At 39.5% G+C, this 25,163-nt stretch overlaps 1 protein-coding gene and 1 long non-coding RNA gene across 2 annotated transcripts; both read left to right on the plus strand.

Annotated features, from left to right (window-relative positions):
- The first annotated feature begins 9,028 nt into the window (after positions 1-9,028).
- On the plus strand, positions 9,029-10,092 carry LOC141911226 (uncharacterized). Its single transcript, XM_074802207.1, has 3 exons — positions 9,029-9,059; positions 9,160-9,304; positions 9,834-10,092. Exons 2-3 carry the CDS (start codon positions 9,177-9,179, stop codon positions 10,090-10,092), a joined length of 387 nt encoding a protein of 128 aa, XP_074658308.1. The 5' UTR covers positions 9,029-9,059; positions 9,160-9,176.
- Positions 10,093-11,884: 1,792 nt separating this feature from the next.
- LOC141911099 (uncharacterized) lies at positions 11,885-15,015 on the plus strand. Its single transcript, XR_012619971.1, has 4 exons — positions 11,885-11,928; positions 12,054-12,158; positions 12,252-12,544; positions 14,359-15,015. It is a non-coding gene; the product is annotated as an uncharacterized LOC141911099 (long non-coding RNA).
- The last annotated feature ends 10,148 nt before the right edge of the window (positions 15,016-25,163 follow it).

Below are 25,163 nucleotides of genomic sequence, written 5' to 3' on the forward strand. Positions count from 1 at the left end.
GATATTTGGAATCTGATTGCAGATTTGGAATCAGCACCCGCGAAAATATTTAGGACTAAAATTTTAAGCAAATCGAACAGATTCGATTTTTTGGCTAAAAACGGCAAAAATCTAAGGTGTAAGTCCAGGAGTTTTTTTTTCGGCGAAAAATTTTTTTTCTCTGATTCCTTCTAAACTTGGTAGGAAGATGTATTCCGAGGTGTAGATTCCGGATCTACCGCTGTCATCCCCGTCTTACTTGGTTGCTGTTGTTTCTTCAAAACAATCTGTACCAAACAAGACCTTACTCACCACAATCAGATATCCACGCACTTCACTTAGCTTCAACTCAGTTATTATATTGACTGTAGAGTGTGAATTACCAAAACAGATATTGACGAAGTGTTTTACAGAGACGCAGAATATTTCGAGGTATAGATAGAAAATGTCATAGAATATTATCACAAACTGAACGCAGTTCGGGAGCGACAGTAAATGATTTAAAAGAAATAATTGCACATGATTATAAACACGATATATTGAAGCACGTCTAAATTTAGAAACCGCGGTAATTACAGCGAAACCGAGAACAGATGAAAGTTTCACAAATACGAGACTGGCGCCAAATACGAGACTGGCGGATTTTTTTACAAAATAATTGGACTCGATCAATTCGTCAACTTCTGACATTCTGACAACTCGTCATTACTTTGCAGCGACTCTTATGAGAAATGTCGCGCAAACTTGGAAATAGTTAGAAATGTGTTAGTTTTGAAGCGTGAATTGTGTTCAATATGCAGCGAATGAAAGCGTTGTTCGTAGTTTTACTGATCGCTTGCGGAGACTGTATATTTACGCGGGCTGATCGCGCAAACTCTGTCGAGGAAGCCGCGTCAGTTACAGTCAGTTCATCTTGTAACAACACTCAATACTCCGTCGATTCTACGTCTGGTTACATCGTTTCACCGAACTATCCGTCGTTAGTGCGCGGTGTTGAATGTCGTTGGTTCGTCAACAGCTCTTTACCGGGAAGTTTTCTCGTTCAAGTTTACTACGACATCGAGCCGTCGATATTCTGTAACGAAAACTACCTTCTCGTCGGCGAGTCCGACAACAAACTCTGCGCTACCGGAAGAAAACGACTTGATATCCGCAGTAACGGTTTGATTTCGTTGTTATTTAGGAGTAACGTCGATGGAGCGCGAGGTAGTCGGGTTTACATCATATATCGTTTTGAAGAACAGAGTCGCTTGAAAAACATACATACATGTCACAAACATACAGTAAAAGAATTACCAACTCAAACAGGTTATAAATTCATGATTTCTACCCGGCGATGTAAATTGTTGTTAGAATGGATCGGGATGCCAGACGGGTTTGCAATGAATTTAACGTTTTTACAGATAGATTTCAGATTAAGACCAGGTGAGGATCCGATGAAACCTCGTCCTCAAATTTACGACGGATGGAACAGCACCAGTGAACCTATAGCTCTTACACGAGAACAAACCGGACATCCGCCTTCATCGTTTTATACTAAAACTAATAAAGCACGTATTGAATTCATTTCAAGTAGACAGTCGTTTAAGTCACAGTTACTCGTGCAAGTTTACAAAATATCAGATTGGAACATCTCTAACCCGTTAATTCAATTCTATAATAAATCAGGATTGCTCACTACAATTGATGGAATACCACATATAGTAACTCAGTCTAAACACTTATACTGCTGGTCTATCACAGTCGATGTTCTGCAGTACGTCGTCTTCAACTGGACACGTGATCTCGTCTCGTCACCAGGTGTCGTTGGTGTATATAAACAGGAAGGGTTACGTATTGTGAGAACTGATATTTTACTCAGTTTTAACCATCTTGAATCCCTGAGGGTAAAATCAGACGGATTTCTCGTCATTCTGTGCGTTTTAACGACATCGGATTTTTTAAGATCGAATTTGAAAATAGAATTTGAAGTGAAATCGATGACAATATCAGACGTCTACGTCAACAAGCCACAGATATCGGTAAGTTTATTACAGTGATTTGTAAATTAGGTTCGTGTAATAGAATCATTGTAATAATCTATGATTTTGACCAGCGAAACTTTACCGAGAAAATTGGAATAACAATGTTATGTGTGACCCAAATTACAATATATTCGGACGCACTTGTTGTTTACGCAGAGTAATTATGATGATTAGTGGAAGAATTTAGATTTAGTTTGGATTACAAGGAGAACTATTATCGATATTTTCAGGTTGTGATTGGTTTGAAATTGTCGTATTGTAAACGTTCAATGTTGTAATCAATTCTCTTATATTCCAGCATTCACTCACAAACTCAATATCAGATAATCGATTGTTCCCGAGAACAAAGAATACATTGTATCGTGTAACGACATTACAACTAAACTGGAAAGTGAACATCTATGAAGAACAGTTGAAACTAACAGTGCTATCAGAAAACTGTGATCGAGCTGGTTTTTATATATTTGATGGTAGTAATTTCACAGCTAGACGCTATGGTCCGTATTGTCCTGATTCATTCTCCGGTCGATCTGTCGTCAGCCTGATTACATCAGGTGGACCGGTTACTGTAGTAGCATACGCTTATTACTATAACAATCAGTTAACAGTTGGTAGCTCATCTCTTAAATTTGCTCCTACTGATTGTGACGGTTATGTTCTACAGGAAGAAGAACGTCACATCAATATGACGTCACATTGTCTCGTGATTACACCTGAAAATCGACGCCTTCGCTTGAAAAATATCCATATATTATCAGAACACGAATATCAAATTGATATATGTTTTCTCAAGATGTCATTATTATGTGAACAGTTTCTGAGTTTAAGTAATCGGTTTCTTAATAACAGTCTCGTATTAAACACTGTAGATTTCACAGGTAATGAGTTTGTATTCTGGCAAGAACCACTAATAGTTAAACTACGTCGTGAATGTCTAGGAGTGAAAAAAGCGGTTAGTTTTGGATATCTTGGATCCCGTCTTCCAGTTACTACTAAAGATACATGTGGACTCGTGCAGTCACCGAACTACCCGGGTTTGGCAGTACGTACATCAGAATCTATTTCATATAAATTTGAAAACCCGATACAACAAAATATATTTCAATATTACAGATTTATTGTCAAATTCATTGGATCAATTTCATGTGAAACAAACAGCGTAGGTGAGAATGATCCAATCATTTTGAAACAATCAATAATTTACGAACGCTTTCACACTCGACATGAAACTAAAATATGTGAAAATAATGCGGTTCGTGGACTTATATTTTATAGTTTAATAGATAATACTTTGCGTTTTGAAGTAAACAATTTCATTCCGATATTTCAAATACAATACACGTTACACGAGTCGTTACCGATTAAACATTTCGATGATTTCTACTGTAAACAAGGATTTCTGGATTCCGGAATTTCTTGCATCAAATTCATCAGAGATGAACGTCTGAATTGGGAGAACGCTGAAATATACTGTAGACAGAAGTACGCGGGACATCTACTCAGTATCAACTCAGAACAGGAAATGATTTCCATCAAAAGATTATTCGCTACAGAACTTCTCCGATTGGTGTACACATTAAAAGCGCTCATAATGATGATTGGATTGAAATGGCAGGTAAGACTAATGTATACAATTATGAATTAGAATATAAAGGTTTTTTAAAAATTACGATATGTTTAATTTTCTTCACGAAACAGGATGATGGTTATTACACGTGGACTGACGGTAAACCATTGAGCTACACAGAGTGGTACAAACCTGTTATTAATGAAACGATACCAGAAGTTATTCGAGGATTGATATCTCCGCTAAGAAAACAACCGATAAATGACGTCAATATGCCGTGTACGGCGATGATACTGAATAATCCACGAGGATCGGCGAACTGGGTTCGATTCCCGTGTCAAATCGAGGAGACGCACACGACATTCATTTGTGAATCCGAGAGAATCGACACCAAAAATGAACACAATTCAACGATAAACGATGCGAACAATTCAACAAATACAGACTTAAATAAAACCATAGATCAAACGATTCCCGATATTACTTTAATTAATTCAACCTGTCCAAGAGGTTGGGTAACTAATTCTGGACAATGTTTTCAAATACTAACCGACTGGAAAAACAATCGAGGTTTGAATATTCGGAGTGCTAGAGAAATGTGTCACAGTTTCCGCGCCGAAATAGTAAAAATCACCTCAAATACAGAAAGTGACGTGAAAAACTTGGTCAGCGAATTTCAATATCGACATCAATATGGCGCTATACTGACAATGGACCACGACGGGTTTAAAGTTATCAAACCACTGGTGACCAGAGATGAAATTACTTATATTCAATCAGTGAAATGGTCAGTGACTGCCTTCAATGATACAAAAGATAAAGTGCATTCCGTGTTGTGTACCTATAATGTAACTGCTGAAGAGTTAGCTTCTATAAGCGGTTGTAAATCGTGGCAGTTTGAATGTAACGATCAAAGATGTATCAGCGACCATCGCTTATGTGATACCAGACACGACTGTCAACACGGTGAAGATGAAGTCGATTGTAGGGATATCAATTTACACAGTCAGTTCCGCTGTAACGATCGACAGGTTATATCGATTAGCGGTTTCTGTGACTTTATGAGAGATTGCGTCGATGGCTCGGATGAGAACTCGTGCTATCATCCACCGTGTTTATCTACGCAATATCGCTGTTCCAATCACCAATGTATCGATAGTTATAAACGATGTGACGGACTAGCCAACTGTAAAGACGGTTCCGATGAGATCGGATGTACTTCCGAACTTTGTCAGGGGTTCTCGTGCGCGGACGGTGAATGTATTAGTTCTCAGTTGTATCGGGATGGTGTCGTGGATTGTAGCGGAAGTCTCGAAGAAGACGAATTGGTCACTAATATGACAGTGAATCCCGAGGTTTACTGTAATAATGACACTCACTGTACGACTCGTTTCACAGATCTGTGTAAGGAATCGGATGAACAAAGATGTTCGTTCAATTCTCCTCGCTGTTATTCCCGACACGAAAGGTGTATTTTAGAAAGGATGCCGATTGGTTTCCCGGTATGTAGAAATCTTGAACATATAATCGCGTGTAATGACTTCGAATGCGCGGCTGGTACTGTAAAATGTCCGGCATCTTACTGTATACCGATCAGACACGTTTGTGACGGTCGATCCGATTGTCCTAATTCAGAAGATGAACGAAACTGCGAGACTTGGTCGTGTCCGGGAATGTTTAAATGTGGCCAGGAAAACCGATGTATTCCGCAATCTGAAGTTTGCGACGGAGTCGTAAATTGTAAACATAACTCGGATGACGAGTCATTCTGTAAGGTCACGTGTCCTGAGCGTTGTAATTGCCGGGGCCATTTCATCGATTGTGAAAATGCTCTTTTATCAGATATTACTGGTCGTTTTATAGAATCAACTCGGGTTTTGATTTTGTCGAATAACCGAGTCGTATTTAACGAGTCGACGTTCAACTCTTTCATTTATCTTCGTTTTCTCGATATTTCGGGCAATAATTTGTCTTACATCGTTCCAAACGCGTTTTCTAATCTAAACAATCTATACACATTAGACCTTACACACAACCGCATAACATCATTATCTGCTAATACATTCGCAGGTTTGATCGGTTTAAAACAACTATTTCTTATCGGAAATCCGCTGCAACATTTAGAAGACGGTAGTTTCCGAGGTCTGACGTCACTTACTGTTCTCGATCTTCACGCACTTTCTATATCGGTTCTCGGTGAAAATGTATTTAAAGGTTTATCCGCATTACAGTCGTTAAATATCAGCGGTAACAAAATACATTATATTTCGACATTTGCTTTTTCTGGATTGGTTGGACTTGAAATTTTAGACCTTGTCAACAATTTTGAAGTAATATCCGTACAAAGAAACGTCCTTGGCGATCTTACATCATTGAAATACCTCGCTTCGGATGCTTACAAATTTTGCTGCATGGCACCGAATGTTGACCGATGTCTTCCCGAAGCTGATCAATTTTCCACCTGCTCTGACCTGATGGGTAACGCTGTACTGAGGGCCATCATCTGGATGATCGCATCTTTCAGTTTTCTCGCTAACAGTATCGTTATCTTATTTCGCGTTCAAGCTTTACGGATGGAATCCTCCGGAACACGTAACACATCTTCAGATATCCTCATCATAAATATTGCCGGTTGTGATTTTCTGATGTCGGTCTATTTGTTTCTGATCGCGGGAGCTGACCACGTGTTCAAAGGCGTTTATTATCTGAATTCTGAAACCTGGACGGATAGCTCATTATGTCGTCTCGCCGGGATTATTGTCACCGTTTCGTGCGAAGGTTCCTTGACCTTTCTCTTGATTCTAACGCGTCAGAGATATTCAAATATCGTCAACCCGTTTTCTAGAAGTCCGATTATAACTCCTAAATACGTTATCGGGATTTGCTGCATTTGTTGGCTCGTTATGAGCACAGTTTCTATTCTACCGCTGTCATCGTCGTCTTACTTCGGAGACAATTTTTACGGTACAACCGGAGTCTGTTTGCCTATGAATTTACTGACGATCGACGTCAATGGCTGGCACTATTCATTCGCTATTTTTGCCTTGTTTAATGCGGCCATATTGGCTACGATAATGACGACGTACGCTCAGATGTATAGACTCGTATCCGGAAGTAGGTCGGGCTCGGGTAGAGCCGATCCTACCGAACTGGTTTTAGCGCGAAGGAGTTTAGTAATCAATCTTTGTAATCTATTTTGCTGGCTACCGATAATAATCGTTCAGTTTTGCGCCGTATTTTCGGTCGAGATACCGAACCAGGTGGCCGCTTGGCTGGCCGTTCTATTTTTACCGATCAACTCGTCTCTGAATCCGCTTCTTTATACAATACTTACAATCGATATGAAATCTATTCATGAACGCAATAAACGACGACTAGGATTGACGGCATCCAGTAAATAAACTACAGTTTGACATGAGTCCCTTTATAATGTTTGCCTATCTATAAATCGGTTTTGAACTTTGAAATCCTAAAACTTGGGTTCGACATCGTTTGGACTCACGTGACCGCATTAGATGAACGAATACAATGATTCACAATAAATAATTTTCCAGTTTCTAGGCGCCATTTTGTGGCGGTCCCTCGAGATCCCCATTGTTGCGATAATTTGCGCTCATTTTTGAAACATAAATTTTGATTGACTATCCTACAGCTCTGCAGTGTATTGAAATTAAATCATGGTGATTAGACATTTTGACTCCACAAAATGTCTACTCGCTATGATTCATGTGACGTGTGGAGCTCCTTAGTTTATTCCGGAAGAGTTTGAATCTTCCGGTCGATTTGGGTTGGTTTAATCGGCACGGTAGCAATCAGAGCAATTGCGAAAGGGCGACATAAAAAAAATATACAAATACTTAAAATTCTACCGGACGATTCAAAGCGTGTTAGACCAGCGAGTGATCTCAAGGACGTTCAATTTCATGTAGAAATGCTGAATACGTCAGTATCCGCTACAGTAACTTTAGATTGTGGTCAAAGTGCTCAACTTGTGCAACACCTAACTATTTGTAAGCTGGATTTGACCAATGTTTAGTAGGATTGATCCTCGAACTGATTCACTTCGAATCGAACGGTTTACAATTCAATTCAATTTCGTGATTTCAAAGACCGAGGACAATAATAACAGGACACGATATAAACAGATTACGTCATGGTTCAATGGACACGACGACCACCATTGGCTAGATATAATACCAGGCTGACCCTGTACATCTTAACTTCAATATCTTAGCGAATATATTTCACTAATGTACGAAGTAGATCGCGTTGAAATGATATATTTATGCAACGCCTCAAATCCTTTTGAAAATAGCATGAATTAGATGAAACACTAGTTTGCAATACTTTCATTAAATCGAATTTTCATTGTCTATAACCCGAATTATCATCCATGTTAATTGGAAGAAAAATCTTTAAGAGCGTTTTCAGTAGATTTTATGAAGTTTATGTAAATTAGGAACTTCGACGTTTAATAACATCTAGCGAAATTTATCATAATTTCAATTGTAATGAATGAATATCTAAATCACTTACCAGCTCAAAAACTCGGAAAAGTATCTCCCATTACGAACCCGCTTGCTTCCATTCGTCTTTATCAATATAGTACATTTGCATTGATTTAGACCGTACGGTGCTGCCACCGAGGAATAGTGTCGTTTATGTGAACCAAATGGCGGCTTTTTTAATCGCAGGGTTTACAGTTAACAGTAATGGGTCTAGAGGGACTATTATGGAGACTTTGATGAAATAATTAATGAAAATATTAGCTTCTAAGTAGATCTATGAAATTATATCAACAAGCCTTTAGGAAACACATTAGTAGGTTTCAGTTGTCAGCATTTAAACAAAATCAACAAGTAATATACAGAAGCGGGAGTTCATGGCCAGCAGTGCAGTTACCAGACAACCTGCCTGGATATGTACGTCGTACATAAACATAAATAGAAATTATATAAATAAACAAGTCTGGAAGTGACGTATGTGTCAACGTAGGAAGAGCTAATATGGTCCGGTTATGCGCTCCGTTGAGTGCGGAAATATATTTATAGAAAATTATGACGTGTGCAGATACGTCAGCGCCCATACATGGATGGAAGAAATGTTGTGACGTATAAATACGCCACAAGCAATGAATTCCAAGCCATGTGTGGAAGAGGACCTGCACACGTTAAAGTTATATAAATAGGGAGGAATGTTGTGACGTATAAATACATCACAAGCAATGAATTCCAAGCCATGTATAGAAGAGCTCCTGCACCGGTTATACAAGAGAAAGTTAGATAAATAAGGGGGTTTTTAGTAAGCACGGGAGTTGAGCTCCGGGGAAGAATCTGTAAACAACGAGTTAAGAGATAATAAACGAATATATAATTTAAGAAGTAGTTAAGTTATATACGGGAGCCAAAGTCAAGAACTGGGAAGAAAGACCTGGCCTAAAGACAGATCCTGCACGACATCGCTGGTAGAGAAACGCAACCATAACAGTGGTAGAGATCACAACAGAAGCGGACAACTTCAAAATTCAACACCACAACAAGACTACCCTGGTTTTATAGATCGATGATGTTTATTTCGTTTTTGTTGAAGGTGGTTTCGATATCGCGATGCAGCTTCCGTCGGGCTGGATCCCGAATTCGTGGAAAATGGTGCCGTGTCCTGTTCGCGGTAACATACAGTACCGATTCACCGAGAAAAACAAATTCTGGACGCAATTAACATTTCACAATTACAGGTATGGAAATAGTTCTTCCGAGGGATGCACGTAGAAGCATTTTTGTTTTTAGTTTCTTTGATGATGGAGTTTTAGGAGTAACCCCGAAGCAGTAAGAAAATAGACTTTTCTTCATATAACTGTGCGTTTTATTTTTTACGTAGAAGCATATTCAAAGAAAGAAGATTTTTACAACAAAAGTTTTGGGGCGTTCCGGGATCAGTTGCGCATCGTACCTTCAGTACAAGTGTTCCTAAATCTTGAGACTAGCCTTAAGTTATTGTATTGGTTATAGAACTAAGATGACCCTTATGATAGCGAATTTTAATGGTAATCGGGATATTGTGGTAGTGGATGTGTAAACTACGTCATTGATATTGGGGCTGGACTGGTTGGCGTTCAATATTGTCGAGGATATATTCAAATTAGAACTTTCTTGATCCTTGATATTATATCATTCATAGTATATCATTCGTTGTCGAAGATATCGAGCAATATGTGGGTTATTCTTCAAGACGTCAATAAACTTTCATGTCAGTTTTATCTTTAGAAATGCCATTTACGAAGTGAATTACCGATGGCCGGGAGAAGAGACGTGGCGAACGACCGAACGCGCTAAATACGGCGCGTTCTTCATCATGAAGGACGTACCCGCAGACGGCGTCATCGAGGTCAAGGTCAAGTCCATCTTCAACTACGACGTCATCGGCCGTACTACCGGCTGGAGTGAGTGTTGGCGGATCTTACAGGGATCCGTCAGAAATCTACCGCCCTATTTAACACAATTTCGATGGAAATACCATTCTTAATTACTACGCTGGCAAATACGACCGACCTACGCCCAGCTATCTAAAGCCGGGCGTAGGTCGGCCTTGCGACGGCTTGCGACTCACTGCGACGACGCGACTTACTGCGACCGCCAGCGACGATCGCGTCGCAACGACCAACCGACCTAAGCTACCTTGCGACTGCCAGCGACGGTTTGCGACTGCCATCAACGCCAGTCGCAATGAGTCGCACATGTTCTACTTTCTGCGACGCGACGCGACCATCGCAACCGATCAACGTGCTCTTGCGACTGGAGAGCAACTAGTCGCACACAGTCGCTGACAATCGCGTCGCAACCGACTTGTGCAGCCACTTGTGACGCAACGCGACGATCTCGTCGCATCGCAAGGTCGACCTACACCCATCGTTCAAAGATGCGCCTTGCTCTGTTCAGTTCACGTACCGGTATGTTAATTTTCAATTGATTTTTTTTTTGTAGATTTGGATTACCAAGATTTCGGTGTTCAGCAGCCAGCAGTTTGCATTCAAACGACTCCCGATACTGACTGATATCAATAAATACAAATTTACGAAAGACAAGACGTGTATTTCTCATTAGTTCGTCATCGGAGAGGAGAGAGAACTTTCCGGGGCCAGTTACTGAGGGGGATGTCCACCAAAAACCAGACATTGTGCTCGGATGCTGGATTGATGCTAATTTGAACCCCTATGAAAATTCCTCGGGACGCCTGACCATCCATTGGTTAACTGTAATCAACTTTTGAGCAAAAGGCACCCCGGTGTTTTTGGCCTATTACACCAACCAGAACAGAACTTTCATCGAGAACCGCCACAGGGCATGTACCGCTGGGAACGCGAGCATACTGAGTTCGAACATTGACAATCCATGTATCGAAATACTGATCTTAACTCTGGGAGTTGAACTTAACTAAGAACGTTCGTAAATACTGTGGTTATCTTTTGTTTTTGTTTACGTATATGGCGACTCTCTAGCGCGACATTACGTGCGCGACATCTCTTTATTTCTAACAGATTCCTGATGTTGGCTGTCAGTAAAAACCGAAATGTTGTGGGTTCATTTTCGCGATAATACGGTAGTTTTTCGTTTTATCCCGCGATAACAATTCGTGGGCTGGCGGGATGAGCTAGGTCTGAGAATGAGCTAGGTCTGGGAATGAGCTAGGTCTGGGAATGAGCTAGGCCTGGCGGGAAAGAGCTAGGTCTGGCGGGAATGAGCTAGGTCTGGGAATGAGCTAGGTCTGATAATGAGCTAGGTGTGGTGGGAATGAGCTAGGTCTAGGAATAAGCTAGGTCTGAGAATGAGCTAGGCCTGGGAATGATTTTTGATCGAGGCATTAGTTTACAGTCTATCGCTAATAGTTCTAAGAATTCTCTTCGAATTCAGCGACAATTCGAGTCATAAACAATGGAAATTGATTATTTGAATGTAGTGCGAACTGTTCTAAGATATTTCTTGTGCATTCTAATGAGGACTGGTCCACTTCTTATATTTGACCGATGTATCCTCCAGCTAATGAATTATTGATACCCACTGGTCCACTTCTTATTCATTGTATTTGAAATGAACATGTTTCAGTTTGTAAGAATAGTACAGAGGTTGTGGTACGTATTATCATAGAACCACGCGTTTGTAGTTCAGTGGTATTTTGTAGTCAGTGGTGCTCGTGTCCCATTATGACAAACTCAGCTCATATTGTGTCATGTTATTGTCCTCGGTCTTTGAAATCATGTAATACGTGTTCGATTTGAATTGAACCAGTTTTGAGGATTAATTCTTGACGCACGTTGAATTCACTATACACGCACATATATGTCCAGTCCTTACGTGAGGTTAGGTGAGTTGAATCTTAAACGGGATTTTGTAAATCTATAAGCTATAAGGGCTCGGGCTTCTTTACTTGAATATTGATTCATCAGTCAGAATTGAAACTGTAAAATATGAAATTGTTTTCTTTTTCAGATCAGCCATTCCTCATTGAGGACCTCATTGCTTCCAATACCGCGGGGCTGACTAAAACAACGCTGTTTTCAAAATAATCTATGATTCTCCAGAATTGAATTGGTGGTGAGTAGATTTGTAGGTTTTTTAATACTGGATATAACGGATTGTATGGAGTCAAATTAAAAAACATAACGGTGATCATTACGTTTTTTTCAGAGGAGCTCTACTTCCTCTGTCAATGCGTGCTGGACTTAATCAACTAATACACAGTGGACTTCAGGCCTTCCTCGCTTACTCGGGACCTGTTTGCTGTCAATACCTGCTGCGGACTAAATCAACAAATGCATAATTGGAATTCAGACATTCCTCGATTACTCCAGACCCGATTGCTGTCTGCGTGCTGGACTTTACCAACCTGGACCAACAGACCAGTAGAATGTTGTAGCCTGCTTGGATGTCATATCTTCTAAGAAACAAACAGATAACTGATCGAAGTAATCCATGAATTGGTGAGTAGAATTTCTAATAGTTTTTCGTATAGGAAACTTAGGTTAGGTCGAGTTTAAGCCTATCTATCAAACAGATTGGTCCTCGTTACAGCAATTTCAGATACATTAGACTCCTAAAATTCCTCTTAACTCGAATTAATTTCTGACCAGTGATTAATGTTTGAGGTGTTAGAAAAACCTGATTGATATTCTTGATATTCTTTTGTTGTAATGGTTCTAAATTATGTGTATTAAAGTTTGAAATGATAATTCCACTTGCCGGTTTTGACAAATTTGAGTTAAGAGGAGTCCTATGTGAAACAATTTATCAGATAAAGCAATCTTGAAATTTATTCCATAAAACTGGATAATGAAATATTACTTGTAAAACCGACTTGTAACCGGTTCAATCGTCCGAGACATTTATACAGCACCTGAGAGTAGTCGAGCTATAGGCTTGGGAAGGTGGTCGCATTTATCAAACATATATCGCAATTTTGTTCTAAATCATTGATTCAAATTAGTTTTGATCGTCTGCTTGCCTGGAGTTAAGAATGGAATCTCTGATCAGTCAAGGACGATTAATCCGGTTATAACGAGTAGATTTAATAGTCATATGAATTTCGGGTTTGACTATTTCACGGAATGGCTTCGTATTGTAATAATGCGTATAAATATGTAAGTTTCCGGGTCTGGGGATCGCGGTTACTACGAAGAGTGGTTCTGAAAAATGCAACAGATGTCGCCTTCGCTTAATTTACACTTGTCGTATAGTTTTCTCAGGAGACCGAGGAGGTTAGCTCGTTGGGCACAGGACGGCGCTCCGGCCCACCGGCGAATTCATGACAGAAATAGACTTTTTTACTAAAATGGTTATTTCAATTTCCGACCAACAGATGATCCCCTCGTTTACCATACCTAACACCTTGCCACTACACACTCAACCTCGCTTAAGTCATTATCAGATAAGTCATCACACTACATCAGTATTTGTATTTCCAATTCTCTGGAGTAATTTGTAATACGTTCTTTCGGTAAGTCATCATCTTAACGATTCTCCCAACTAAAGAGGACTTAAGCGATGTTGACTTTACTTTCTCCGAGCCGAATGAATGAAGACATAGCTATTTTGTGATGGCCCTTTCTGGTCTCCAGCGACGAATCGGCTTCTGCAAGTAAATAAAGCTAGTGAGAGTATTCTTAGAAAAAATGATGGCAGATTTTGAATAAAATTACCGTGGTAAACCATTGTGGAAACCACTTGGCTTGGTCCTAAGTTGTTACAGCCTGCGAGCTCTGTGACTGCACCCTCACTTATTGATGTTAACTCGGCATTCTTTATTTCATTGTTATCTTTAAGTGACAAATAAATCATATCATGTTATTATGTTCTGTTTTAAGTTCGTAATTTTGGTTGAATCTGCGACAAGTGTAAATTACTTATTCTCTTATTGTTCTTGCTCAGTCACACGTATAAAAACAGTAAAATACATTGAAGTGAAGCTGAAAATGACCTGATGCAATTGATACGAAGTTTTTTCGAGTTGTTCCTTGAGTGAACACGAAATAGTCGGAGTCTCCCTCCACCGGCGCGAACACGTCTCCCTCCATCGCCTTCCACTATCTAGGCCGTTTCGTGATGCAGTTCCACACATTTGGGGACGGCGTTCTGCTTAGGGTTAGGTTTAGAGATTAAGACACTGTTAAAACGAATTTGAGTTAGAAATACACGTTGAAAAGGTATCACTGACGTGTCTAAAGCCTAACAACCACAACCACCTTTTCATAAATATGCCCTGCATATTTTTAAAATGTTGATGCTATTTGTTTTGTAGGGTGTCGTAGTATAAGTGAATAACGCTGTGAGGAGGTGGAATACCTGAAGATATGCGAGGTGTAAATACTGAAATTCATTGCGTGTGTGTTCAATGAAAATAAAGTGTTTGAAATAAAGGATTCGATTTCTGCAATTTAGGTCGGGTTTAAGAACTTTTCATAGAAATACCGAAATAACGGGTTTCGTCAACACACCAAACACTCGAAGTTCAAGAGAATTCGAAATGGTTATAGATAAATGCATTATTTCGAAAGTTTCTATCTTGGTTTTGACTATTTCAAATCGCTAAACACTTCACTTACCTAGAGGAACGCGACATTGTCAAATGTATCATTATCGGAACCTTGAACCAGCAGCGGAGAGAAGTCCTTATACAGCACCAGCGGATGAGCAAAGCGTCGTTACACCATCCAAACTCTACCGGGTGGTTCAACAGATGTCATTTTTTGGATATATTCATAACCGAAGATAATAAACTGATTATAAAACTTTTTATTCAACTAAGCCAGGTATACACTCAAAGATCAGCTTCACTATTTCGATGTATTGTATTTCGTTTATTGGTTTTATACGTTTGACTGAGCAAGAATTATTAAAATAAAGGAGACTCGTAATTTACACTTGTTGCAGATTTAAATAAAATGACCAATTTGAAACCTTGATTCCTACATGACTTTTATTCAAAATTGTACAAAGTTTATTCGAATGTAAAAACGGTTTCTGGGACAAAATCATTTCCGATGAGGCTCTGCTCGCTAAAGTTGATGACATCTCCATTCATCAGCCAGATACCACTTATAGGCACATTATTTCAACTTTTAAATCAATCTCTACAGTAATTAATTCAGTTAATAGGGAAATTAGTGGCACGAGCTTGAGGATCTGTGAGCGAAGTTGACCGCTGACAGGACGCAAAGCGCAATAACCATCTCAGTGAAAGTCAGTTTCTAACCTCCATCAGTCTGTGGGCCGGAGCGCCGTCCTGTGCCCACCGAGCTAATCTCGTGAGTCTCCTGAGAAAACTCTACGACAAGTGTAAATTAGCGAAGGCGACATCTGTTGCGTTGTTTAGAACCACAATCTCCGGAACCGGTGACTTACACATTTATAACATTAATACAATAAGAAGCCATTCCGTGAAATAGTCAAACCCACACTTCATTCAAATATATATATATATTGGCAACCTTTCACAAACCTTTACTCGACTCCTCGGTGCCCGTTATAGTCTAGCCAACCTTCCTATACTGCCGAATTGCCCGTATCAACTCTGGACCAGGTCAAATGTGTTTAGAATTGGTTTTATATTTTGCACTTAAAGCCAATTTAAAAGTTTGAACGGACACTTCAGTTTCAGTAAATCCCTGCAAAAGTTTTGTGTTATTGAGTGTCAGGTGACAAAGCCACAATTTTAGTTATTTCTCAATAATTTTCATATTTGTCTCGCGTCTAAATACAGAATCTAGAATGGTTTGAGTGTCAGACGATTAAAGCGGTTACAACATATACGATGTGGATTGTATGACCCAATATGCAATGAAACAAATGTTTTCGATTGTTTATATCTGATAAATCGTTAGATTACTCGTTACTCGAATCTCTTACTCGAAGTCGAATAAGCATTGAAACTCCGAAAACAAATATTGGAATACTTGCATTCGATGCTGGCAATCAGATTTCCGTTGTTTAATTGGAATTCAAACACAAATCACTGATATCACAATCGATTCGAGTTAAGATTGAGTCCACTGTATTTCAGTTTGCTATAACGAGGGTCCGTCATTTCTTCGACTAAGCTTAAACCTAACCTAACCTTAATTTCCTAAACAGAAATAATTCAAAATTTCTACTCTACCGTTGGGTTCGAATCCCGAAACGAATGGTTCGCCGCGTTGATACGGGGATAAACATGCTGGACCCAGTGGCACAGTTGTGAGTTAAAGCTAAATCCGAGATAAATACAAATTACACGAATTAATGAGTAATTCGGTGGATTTTACCGGATTTGCCAGACGCAATAGAAAAGAAATTCTGCAGTTTGCTGATGTAATTAAGCCACTTTTCGTCAACCAAATGTATCTCGACAAAATACAGCATCATGAAATCAGTTGCATGAATCAAATTTGAAATCGATGGTTACATTTACATGTAACATGGTTACACGTAGTTACATGTTAGAATGTTTTCCAATCACAATCGGGCGGACCGGATGGCTTAGTCGGTCGGCGACTAGCGTGTCACCGCTGTGGCCCGGGTTCGAGTCTCGGAGGAGGCGGGTCAGGATGTGGCAAATGATCTCCGGTAAGCGGGCGAGTCGAGAGTACTGTCCTCCCTGGAATGAGGTTGCTAATGCGTGAGTCCTACAAAATAACTGGTGTGGGGTAAATTATGTTTAATTCAGTCGTTTCTGGCTGAATTATTTATTTATCCCACAATACCGGTCCAGGCTGCGGAGTAATTCCCCCAGGGACCTTCGACTTTTTTACAATATTAGTTTGTTATTTTAAGTTTAGTGGTGAGGGTTTGGGAAATTTTTTTATATTTATTCAATTCCTCGAACTGAAGAAATCCAAGCGACTATTCGGTACAAGCAGCGCACGCGGTGATCAATCACAGTTCTTTCTCAACTGATGATAAAACTTTGATAATTTTTTTAACTTCACCAGATTTCGGTTAAAGAAGATGTGTACGCGGCGATGTCTGGTGAACTTGTGTATAAATTCGGATTCAAAACGACTCTATCCAATAGAGAATCACTCACTGGAGACCTGCCATACGCTCTACTACACAATAGTGCCGCGTCACTGCACAAACCCTTAAGCAAACTTCGATATCCTAAAGCAAAACTCGAAAATAGTAAAATTGAGCCGGTATTATAGTTCAAAACCAGACGTAAATAGAAGGGAAATCTACACTAAAGTTTGTTGGATAGTTTAGATAAAATTTCAGCTTACAATTTTAGGCAAAAATCGAAGCATTCGATATTTCTATCTTAAACAATATGTGCCTCTATGAATAGTCGAATTAAACTCGATGACCTGTAGGCCCCATTGAAAATGTTTGGCACGAATTGAATAGTTCTTTCGGATTAGCGTCACGGACTCGGGTCTGTCACAGGAATGCGCGATCGAGCTTTCTGATTGATCCATTCCGGTCGCATCGATTATGCACCGTCGTTGATTGGTTGACGTAGGTATTAGAAGCGCGGTTCGAGCCGCCCGGTGCCAGTCCGAGAACCGATGTCCAGTGATGAAGGTCGACCTATAAGAGCTCTGCAACAAGGCGTGAAGAACGTGTGGCTTCAAGCAAACAACCTACTGATAAGCGGCTGATGATGTTAGGAGAGACTGGAACGTGAAGGAATTTGTGACGCCTTGCGATTGAGAACGCAAGATGAGACTGGCGGCTGTTGATGCTGATGATTGCGGTGGAGATCCCGATACTGCTGCTGCTGCTGTTGATGTCTGATTTCAACTACAAACAGATTACGGCTAATTTGCTGATGAAGACTAGTTGCTGTTGTCGCTGATTTCCGATGTTCTATTTCGCGCACATTCATACATTATGAATATTGTGTCTTTTTAGGGTTAAACCGAAACCAGTTCGCTACTACTGACAACTACATGTACACAACTCGTTTGTCGCAACGTCCTAACTAGTCTGCTGCTGCTGCTGCATTGGGAACCGCATCAACCCACATTTTGCTGTTTCGGTATCTTTACATTAAGATAAGGTAATTATATTAAACTACACCCATCCTTACATTTTGCATATTCAATCTTCTTCAATAGCTTGACGATTATCCGATTTGTTTTTCAGCCGGCTATATTTGAGTTACAGCAACATCTTCAAATCTCGAGACGCAGACTCAACTCCGACTAAAGCACCATCTCCAAACCTCGAGATGCAGACTCCACTCCATCTCCAAACCTCGAGACGCAGACTCTACTCCGACTAAGGCACCATCTCCAAACCTCGAGACGCAGACTCTACTCCGACTAAAGCACCATCTCCAAACCTCGAGACGCAGACTCTACTCAGACTACAGAACCATCTCCAAACCTCGAGACGCAGACTCTACTCGGACTACAGAACCATCTCCAAACCTCGAGACGCAGACTCTACTCCGACTAAAGCACCATCTCCAAACCTCGAGACGCAGACTCTACTCCGTCATTATTTCGTTTTGCCGCATGTTATAAAGTAACGTAAATAAATAAACGTCCATATACATAAAATGCTCGTCTTACTAAAAATCTCTGTCTCGGGCTCCGGAAAGAACTCTTCCGCTTACAACTTCTCACACAATCAAGGAAAGGACAAAGTCAAATAGGAAAGGACAAACGCAAAGTACAAATCAAAGAATTTATTCCAAATTCAAAGTAGGAATTTCTTACAGCTTGTTTGCAAAAGTAAAATTCAACATTTTATTGAAACATCAATATTTAATATCAACTAAAATGGGATTTGAACCACCGATGATTCGACTAAGCAGTCCAGCACCCTACCTACTACGCTATAGGGACGTACTGACAGCACACAGAGAAACTCATATTTATCCATTGCTTAAGCAAATTTTATCAAAAAAATAATGCCATCTACCGGGCGAGACAGGAACTAGTTCCCATTTCAACCCGGTAGATGGTAATAGAGAATGAGACAAGAAGAGTAAGAGATGAGAGTGAAACAGAGTGAGGAGAGAATGAGAAAGAGACAGAGTGAGGAGAGATGAGAATGAGACAGAGTGAGGAGAGAGTGAGGAGAGATGAGAGTGAAACAGAGTGAGGAGAGAGTGAGAATGAGACAGAGTGAGGAGAGATGAGAGTGAAACAGAGTGAGGAGAGATGAGAGTGAAACAGAGTGAAGAGAGAGTGAGAATGAGACAGAGTGAGGAGAGAGTGAGAATGAGACAGAGTGAGGAGAGATGAGAGTGAAACAGAGTGAGGAGAGAGTGAGAATGAGACAGAATGAGGAGAGATGAGAGTGAAACAGAGTGAGGAGAGAGTGAGAATGAGACAGAGTGAGGAGAGATGAGAGTGAAACAGAGTGAGGAGAGAATGAGAAAGAGACAGAGTGAGGAGAGATGAGAGTGAAACAGAGTGAGGAGAGAGTGAGAATGAGACAGAGTGAGGAGAGAGTGAGGAGAGATGAGAGTGAAACAGAGTGAGGAGAGAGTGAGAATGAGACAGAGTGAGGAGAGATGAGAGTGAAACAGAGTGAGGAGAGAGTGAGAATGAGACAGAGTGAGGAGAGATGAGAGTGAAACAGAGTGAGGAGAGAGTGAGAATGAGACAGAATGAGGAGAGATGAGAGTGAAACAGAGTGAGGAGAGAGTGAGAATGAGACAGAGTGAGGAGAGATGAGAGTGAAACAGAGTGAGGAGAGAGTGAGAATGAGAGAGGATAGAAAGAGATAGAGAGGATAGGATGGCATATCACCTGAACTTATGTTCCTCTTGTTTTCTATCTAGAATGCCGTTTACAGTTTCTAGTTCAAACAGATATTTATCCCATCAGCAGTAATGTCATTATTTTGTCCTCGTGGACATAAAGTTCACTATAACTGAAGTCAAGTTCTCCCAATATGAGTTCGTTTGTTTGTTTATACTGTCGCTGAGTTTGAACACTGCCCACACCATCTGATGTAGTCCTGATCATAGTTCCACCATATTGATGACAAACATCCTAAAAATATACATGAAACTTAATAGCTTTAAGGCCATCAATCAAACATACAGAGTTAGAGTTAAGTCTAGTTACCAGTGTATCAGAGAAATGGCAATCTAAGGTACCCCCAAAATGAGGGTCAGGGGTCAAATATTTTTTGTCTCCGATTTCGATGAAATTCAGTATATACATGTATTCTGGGGTGCTGATTACAAATCTGAAAGAATTTTTCGGATCCGAGGCCCCAAAAATGAGAAATTCTAATTTTTGGGGGACCCCTAAATTGTCAAAAGGCCTTGGACCCCAGAATTTTCGAGATATTCAAAATCTGATTGCAGATTTGGATTCAGCGCCCCTGAAAATAGTAAGGACTAAAATTTTAAGCAAATCGAAGAGATTCGATTTTTTGGCCAAAATCGGCAAAAATCAAAGAAGTTTTTTTTCGGCGAAAAATTTTTTTTCTCTGACTCCTTGTAAACTTGGTAGGAAGATGTATTCTGTGGTGTAGATTCCGGATATGCAATCAGATTTTGAATCGGAATTCATCTTCATTGGCAAATAAGGGTTTTAATGCCCAAAATATGCACCCCAAAAATGGGGTACAAAATCAAAATATTTTTTTGCCCCAATTTTAATAAAATTTGGTACAGAAATGTTTTTTGGTGTGCTGATCACGAATATGAAGTTAGTTTTTGGATCTGAGGCCTCTAAAATGAGATATTCAGGATTTTGTGTTTTGACCCTTATTTTCGTCACAAATTTTGATGAAATTTGGTCCAAAAATACAATTTTATCTATTGAGCCAAGTATTCAATTAATTTTTAAGGCAGAAATTGATACTCTCACTAAAACCCTGAATTATAATTCCTGCCACACAATTACAGGCTGCTATAAATAACTCCATTGACAATTCTTATGACACTCAGTAAACACTATGTTTACAGATAAACTGCTCTCTCATAATTGTTTTTGAAACATAAAAGAAATTCTACTCACACAAGTCTCTCCTCCCTTGTCTAGCAGTAATAATAGTCCACTGAGTTCCACAATTCCACATACAGAGTTCCACACCTTCAGGAGTCAACCACTGATTTTTTACGAGTATCAATCCACTTTTAGTCCAGTTAGTCCACATGTAGTTCGGTAAGTTCACATGTAGTCCAGTTAGTTCACTAGTAGTCCGGTTAGTGCACATGTAGTTCACATGTAGTCCGGTAAGTTCACATATAGTCCGGTTAGTTCACTAGTAGTCCGGTAAGTTCACTAGTCCGGAAGAAGTTGACTGAAGAAGTAAAACTGATGAATTTCAGTCGAAGTCCACATCCAGTATTTGTGATGAAGTTTACCAACGATAGTCGAGAGAGGAAAACCTGAAATATGAAATTGAAACAGTCTCTAGAGAAACACATTAACAAACTCAAACTCAAACTCTCAGACATACTAGTAAAGGCTTATGCAAAAGTTTTCACAACTTTACTGGATTAACAGATTGTTTTTACGTAACTGATATACTCGGCCACTGTGGGAGTAAGATGGTGAAACTGGTTGAGTCAGCTGGTGATGGTAACCTGCTGAACATGTGGAAAAGAGGAGGAATTAACAGGAATTGTAACAACAGCTCATCAAGATTTGTGAAACTATCACCTGCACCATGTCGTGCATGCGGCGCCGCCTGGCTAGTGAAAGTGGTTATTGACACTGAGTGCCGAGGTCCCTGTGTCTGTGAGGTCCCCCTGTGTGTCCCTGAGGACATGAAATCTTGTGAATTCTTATTCTTACGTATGTCTTACTTTAAACGGCCAAGTGAAAGTGACCACAGCCACAGCAAGGTTACCGTTAAACACTGACTCCAGGTCCCTGTTGTGGTGGACGTGTCTGTAAAGTCCGTGTGTCTGTGAGGGCACGAAATCTCATGAATTCTTATCTTTTAAACCAATATCAAAGTTCGTACGTTGGGAATCATTGTGGCTTTAAAGTCTTTATCAATTGAGAGACTTAGTTTCATTGTAAATAAAGAATTAGAGATTGAATTGAGCGCGCTCCACAGTGCACGATTTCCATATCGACCGTCTAGTGCTGCCCCTACATATAACGATAGCGGGGAAAACGTGAACTAACTTAATACTCGCTTGCCAGAGTCTTCGGACGGCCGTAGTGGACGAACTAATTACCGATTTGCGGGCCGGATTCCGAGGGAATTCTCCAAATCTTACAACTGCTCTGAAACGTTTGAACCAAACAATTATTCTATAAGAGAATTAACCTTAAAAGAGTAAATTGAATCGGGATATTTTTAGTATCGTCTGGCAGAGAGCGACAGGTGTTTGAATGTTCCCTGATTATTTGCGCGCAATTAAAATATATCGAAGAAAAAATATGGAAATTTTGTCAATTCAGATGATAAATTATCATTCAAAAATATAACTGAATAACTTATTCTGAATATAAATACTAATTAATTGATAAGAAAGTGAATTTTAGCTATCAAAATTGAATATCGTTCCCTAAAAAATAAGAAAATTTCATTAAAAAGTTATAAAGTATTCATAGTATCATATTTAATCAGAATTAGGCACCACACTGGTCCGTATTGTACGTAATTGGGAAATTCATATTCCGGCGGCGCTATTTTAGTTCACAGAAATTCCGCTGTCGTTATTCATAGGGGCAGCACTGTACGGTTGATATCTAACCCAGCCTCGCAATCTTACTGTGGCATGCAAGTAAAACAGATATTTTTTTAGCCGAATTTCGTTCATTATTCACCACGATTCCGTTTTCTATGAATAATTCAATTAATTTTTAAGCTTTTGGAAAGGGGATCTTCTTTTTAAAACGATTTTCAAGCCATTTTTGATAGAACTCTTCTGTCAACGGAATCTAATTGCATAAAGCGGTAAAGAGGTAGACTCACATGCCACAGACAGAATCTAAAGCAAATTAAATTTTATTCTCCAAAAAAGTGCATTCATCCAACGCTATCATCAAAGTTGCAGCACGTGAACCATTAAACCTCCTATTAAGGTCGACCCTTCTTGGTCAGGGTTAAAATCAAACTCTCCCAACCACAAATTGGTGCAAACAACTGGAAAAACTTCAGTTGAACATCGTTAATACGACAAATCTGTGTAAAGACGAAACCAGTTTGATTCAACAATTGTATCCCACAAGATTCATATCAACGAGATTCCACTTAAACTAGAACAGAAAATCAGTTACAACCACCACAAAATTAGTGAATAATCAATTTATTGTGAAATTTATTTCTTTCAGTGAAAAATGTGCATCAGAGTTAAATATCAAATAAAAGTCTTGCATAAAGCGAACATGTGATCAACTCCGCAAAGAACTGACTGAACTTACCCAGGAATCGAAACCTGAAATCATATTTACAATATCAGACATCAGATTTATGATGCATCAGTATCACACATGTTGTTTCTGGTGCGCTATGTTATTACAGTACAGTAGAGTCTGCTCCTAACTTGAATCAATGTGATACCAGTGATACCCCATTGACTGATGATTCAAGTTCTGTGGTCGAGAATTAAAACCTAGCAATCTAACTCGGAAATGTCTAAAAACTCCTGGACTTTTGTCGAATTCAGACGGAAATGAAATCATTTTCTGACTTTCTAATGGAATTTTCTGATCCTCAACTCAGATTTTTGCTTAGCAAGTATAAATTTTGCAAGTCTCCGCTTCAGTAAGACAAGGTTTACTGTTTTTGAGTTAAAAGCCGACATTTCTTTGTAGAAATAAACCAAAAATTTTGAGTGACTGGTGCTTTAGGAGTGTTTTAAATCTAGAGAAATTGAGACTTACCTTAAACGGAAAGAATTGATCGTCCATGTTTCCGAAACCTAAGGAGCCATGTTTATTTCTACCCCACACGTACAGATCATTGTTATCTACAATATAATAACATTGTAAACAATGTAACATCATTCTAGATGCTAGGCTAGGGATTGATAGAGAGAGGGAGCAGGGCCAGGGAGTTTCACACAGTAACTAGGCTTAAGAATAGAAATCCGATTCCCTTTGTACTAGCATGTCTCCAGCCTCGATTGCCTACGTACCTATTGATAACTATTAAAATGAGACATCAATTTCTAGCATTTCTTCCAAATCACAACTCTACTTGGTTCATCTTGGTTTATCTGGGTTCGTCCTGGTTCATCCTGGTTTATTGGGGTTCGTCCTGGTTCATCTTGGTCCATCTGCTCCACTGCATCAATGTCTGTATAATGTTCAAATCAATTCTCTACTGATTGTAGGTAAAGGGGGAATCGTCACCACCATAACAACCGTCAATAGTTCCGCCATATTGATGACAAACATCCTAAAAATATACATGAAACTTAATAAATTTGAGTTATGTTAGAGTTAAGTCTAGTTACTGGTGTATCATAGAAATGGCAATCTAAGGTACCCCCCAAAACGAGGGTTAGGGGTCAAATATTTTTTGTCTCCAATTTCGGAGAAATTTAGTATAGACATGTATTCTGGGGTGCTGATCACAAATCTGAAAGAATTCTTAGGATCCGAGGCCTCAAAAATGAGAAATTCGAATTCTTAGGGGTAAATTTTAAAAAGGCCCTGGACCCCAGGGTTTTTGAGATATTTGAAATCTGATTGCAGATTTGGAATCAGCACCCCCGAAAATATTTAGGACTTAAATTTCAAGCAAATCGAACAGATTCGATTTTTTGGCTAAAAACGGCAAAAATCTAAGGTGTAAGTCCAGGAGTTTTTTTTCGGCGAAAAAAATTTTTCTCTGATTCCTTCTAAACTTGGTAGGAAGATGTATTCCGAGGTGTAGATTCCGGATCTACCGCGGTCATCCCCGTCTTACTTTGTTGCTATTGTTTCTTCAAAACAATCTGTACCAAACAAGACCTTACTCACCACAATCAGATATCCACGCGCTTCACTTAGCTTCAACTCAGTTATTATATTGACTGTAGAGCGAATTTAGTCAAAACAGATATTGACGAAATGTTTTACAGAGACGCAGAATATTTCGAGGTACAGATAGAAAATGTCATAGAATATTATCACAAACTGAACGCAGTTCGGGAGCGACAGTAAATATTTTTAGAGAAATAATTGCACATGATTATAAACACGATATATT

Source organism: Tubulanus polymorphus, chromosome 9 (assembly GCF_964204645.1).
Source record: "Tubulanus polymorphus chromosome 9, tnTubPoly1.2, whole genome shotgun sequence".
Taxonomy (NCBI): domain Eukaryota; kingdom Metazoa; phylum Nemertea; class Palaeonemertea; order Tubulaniformes; family Tubulanidae; genus Tubulanus; species Tubulanus polymorphus.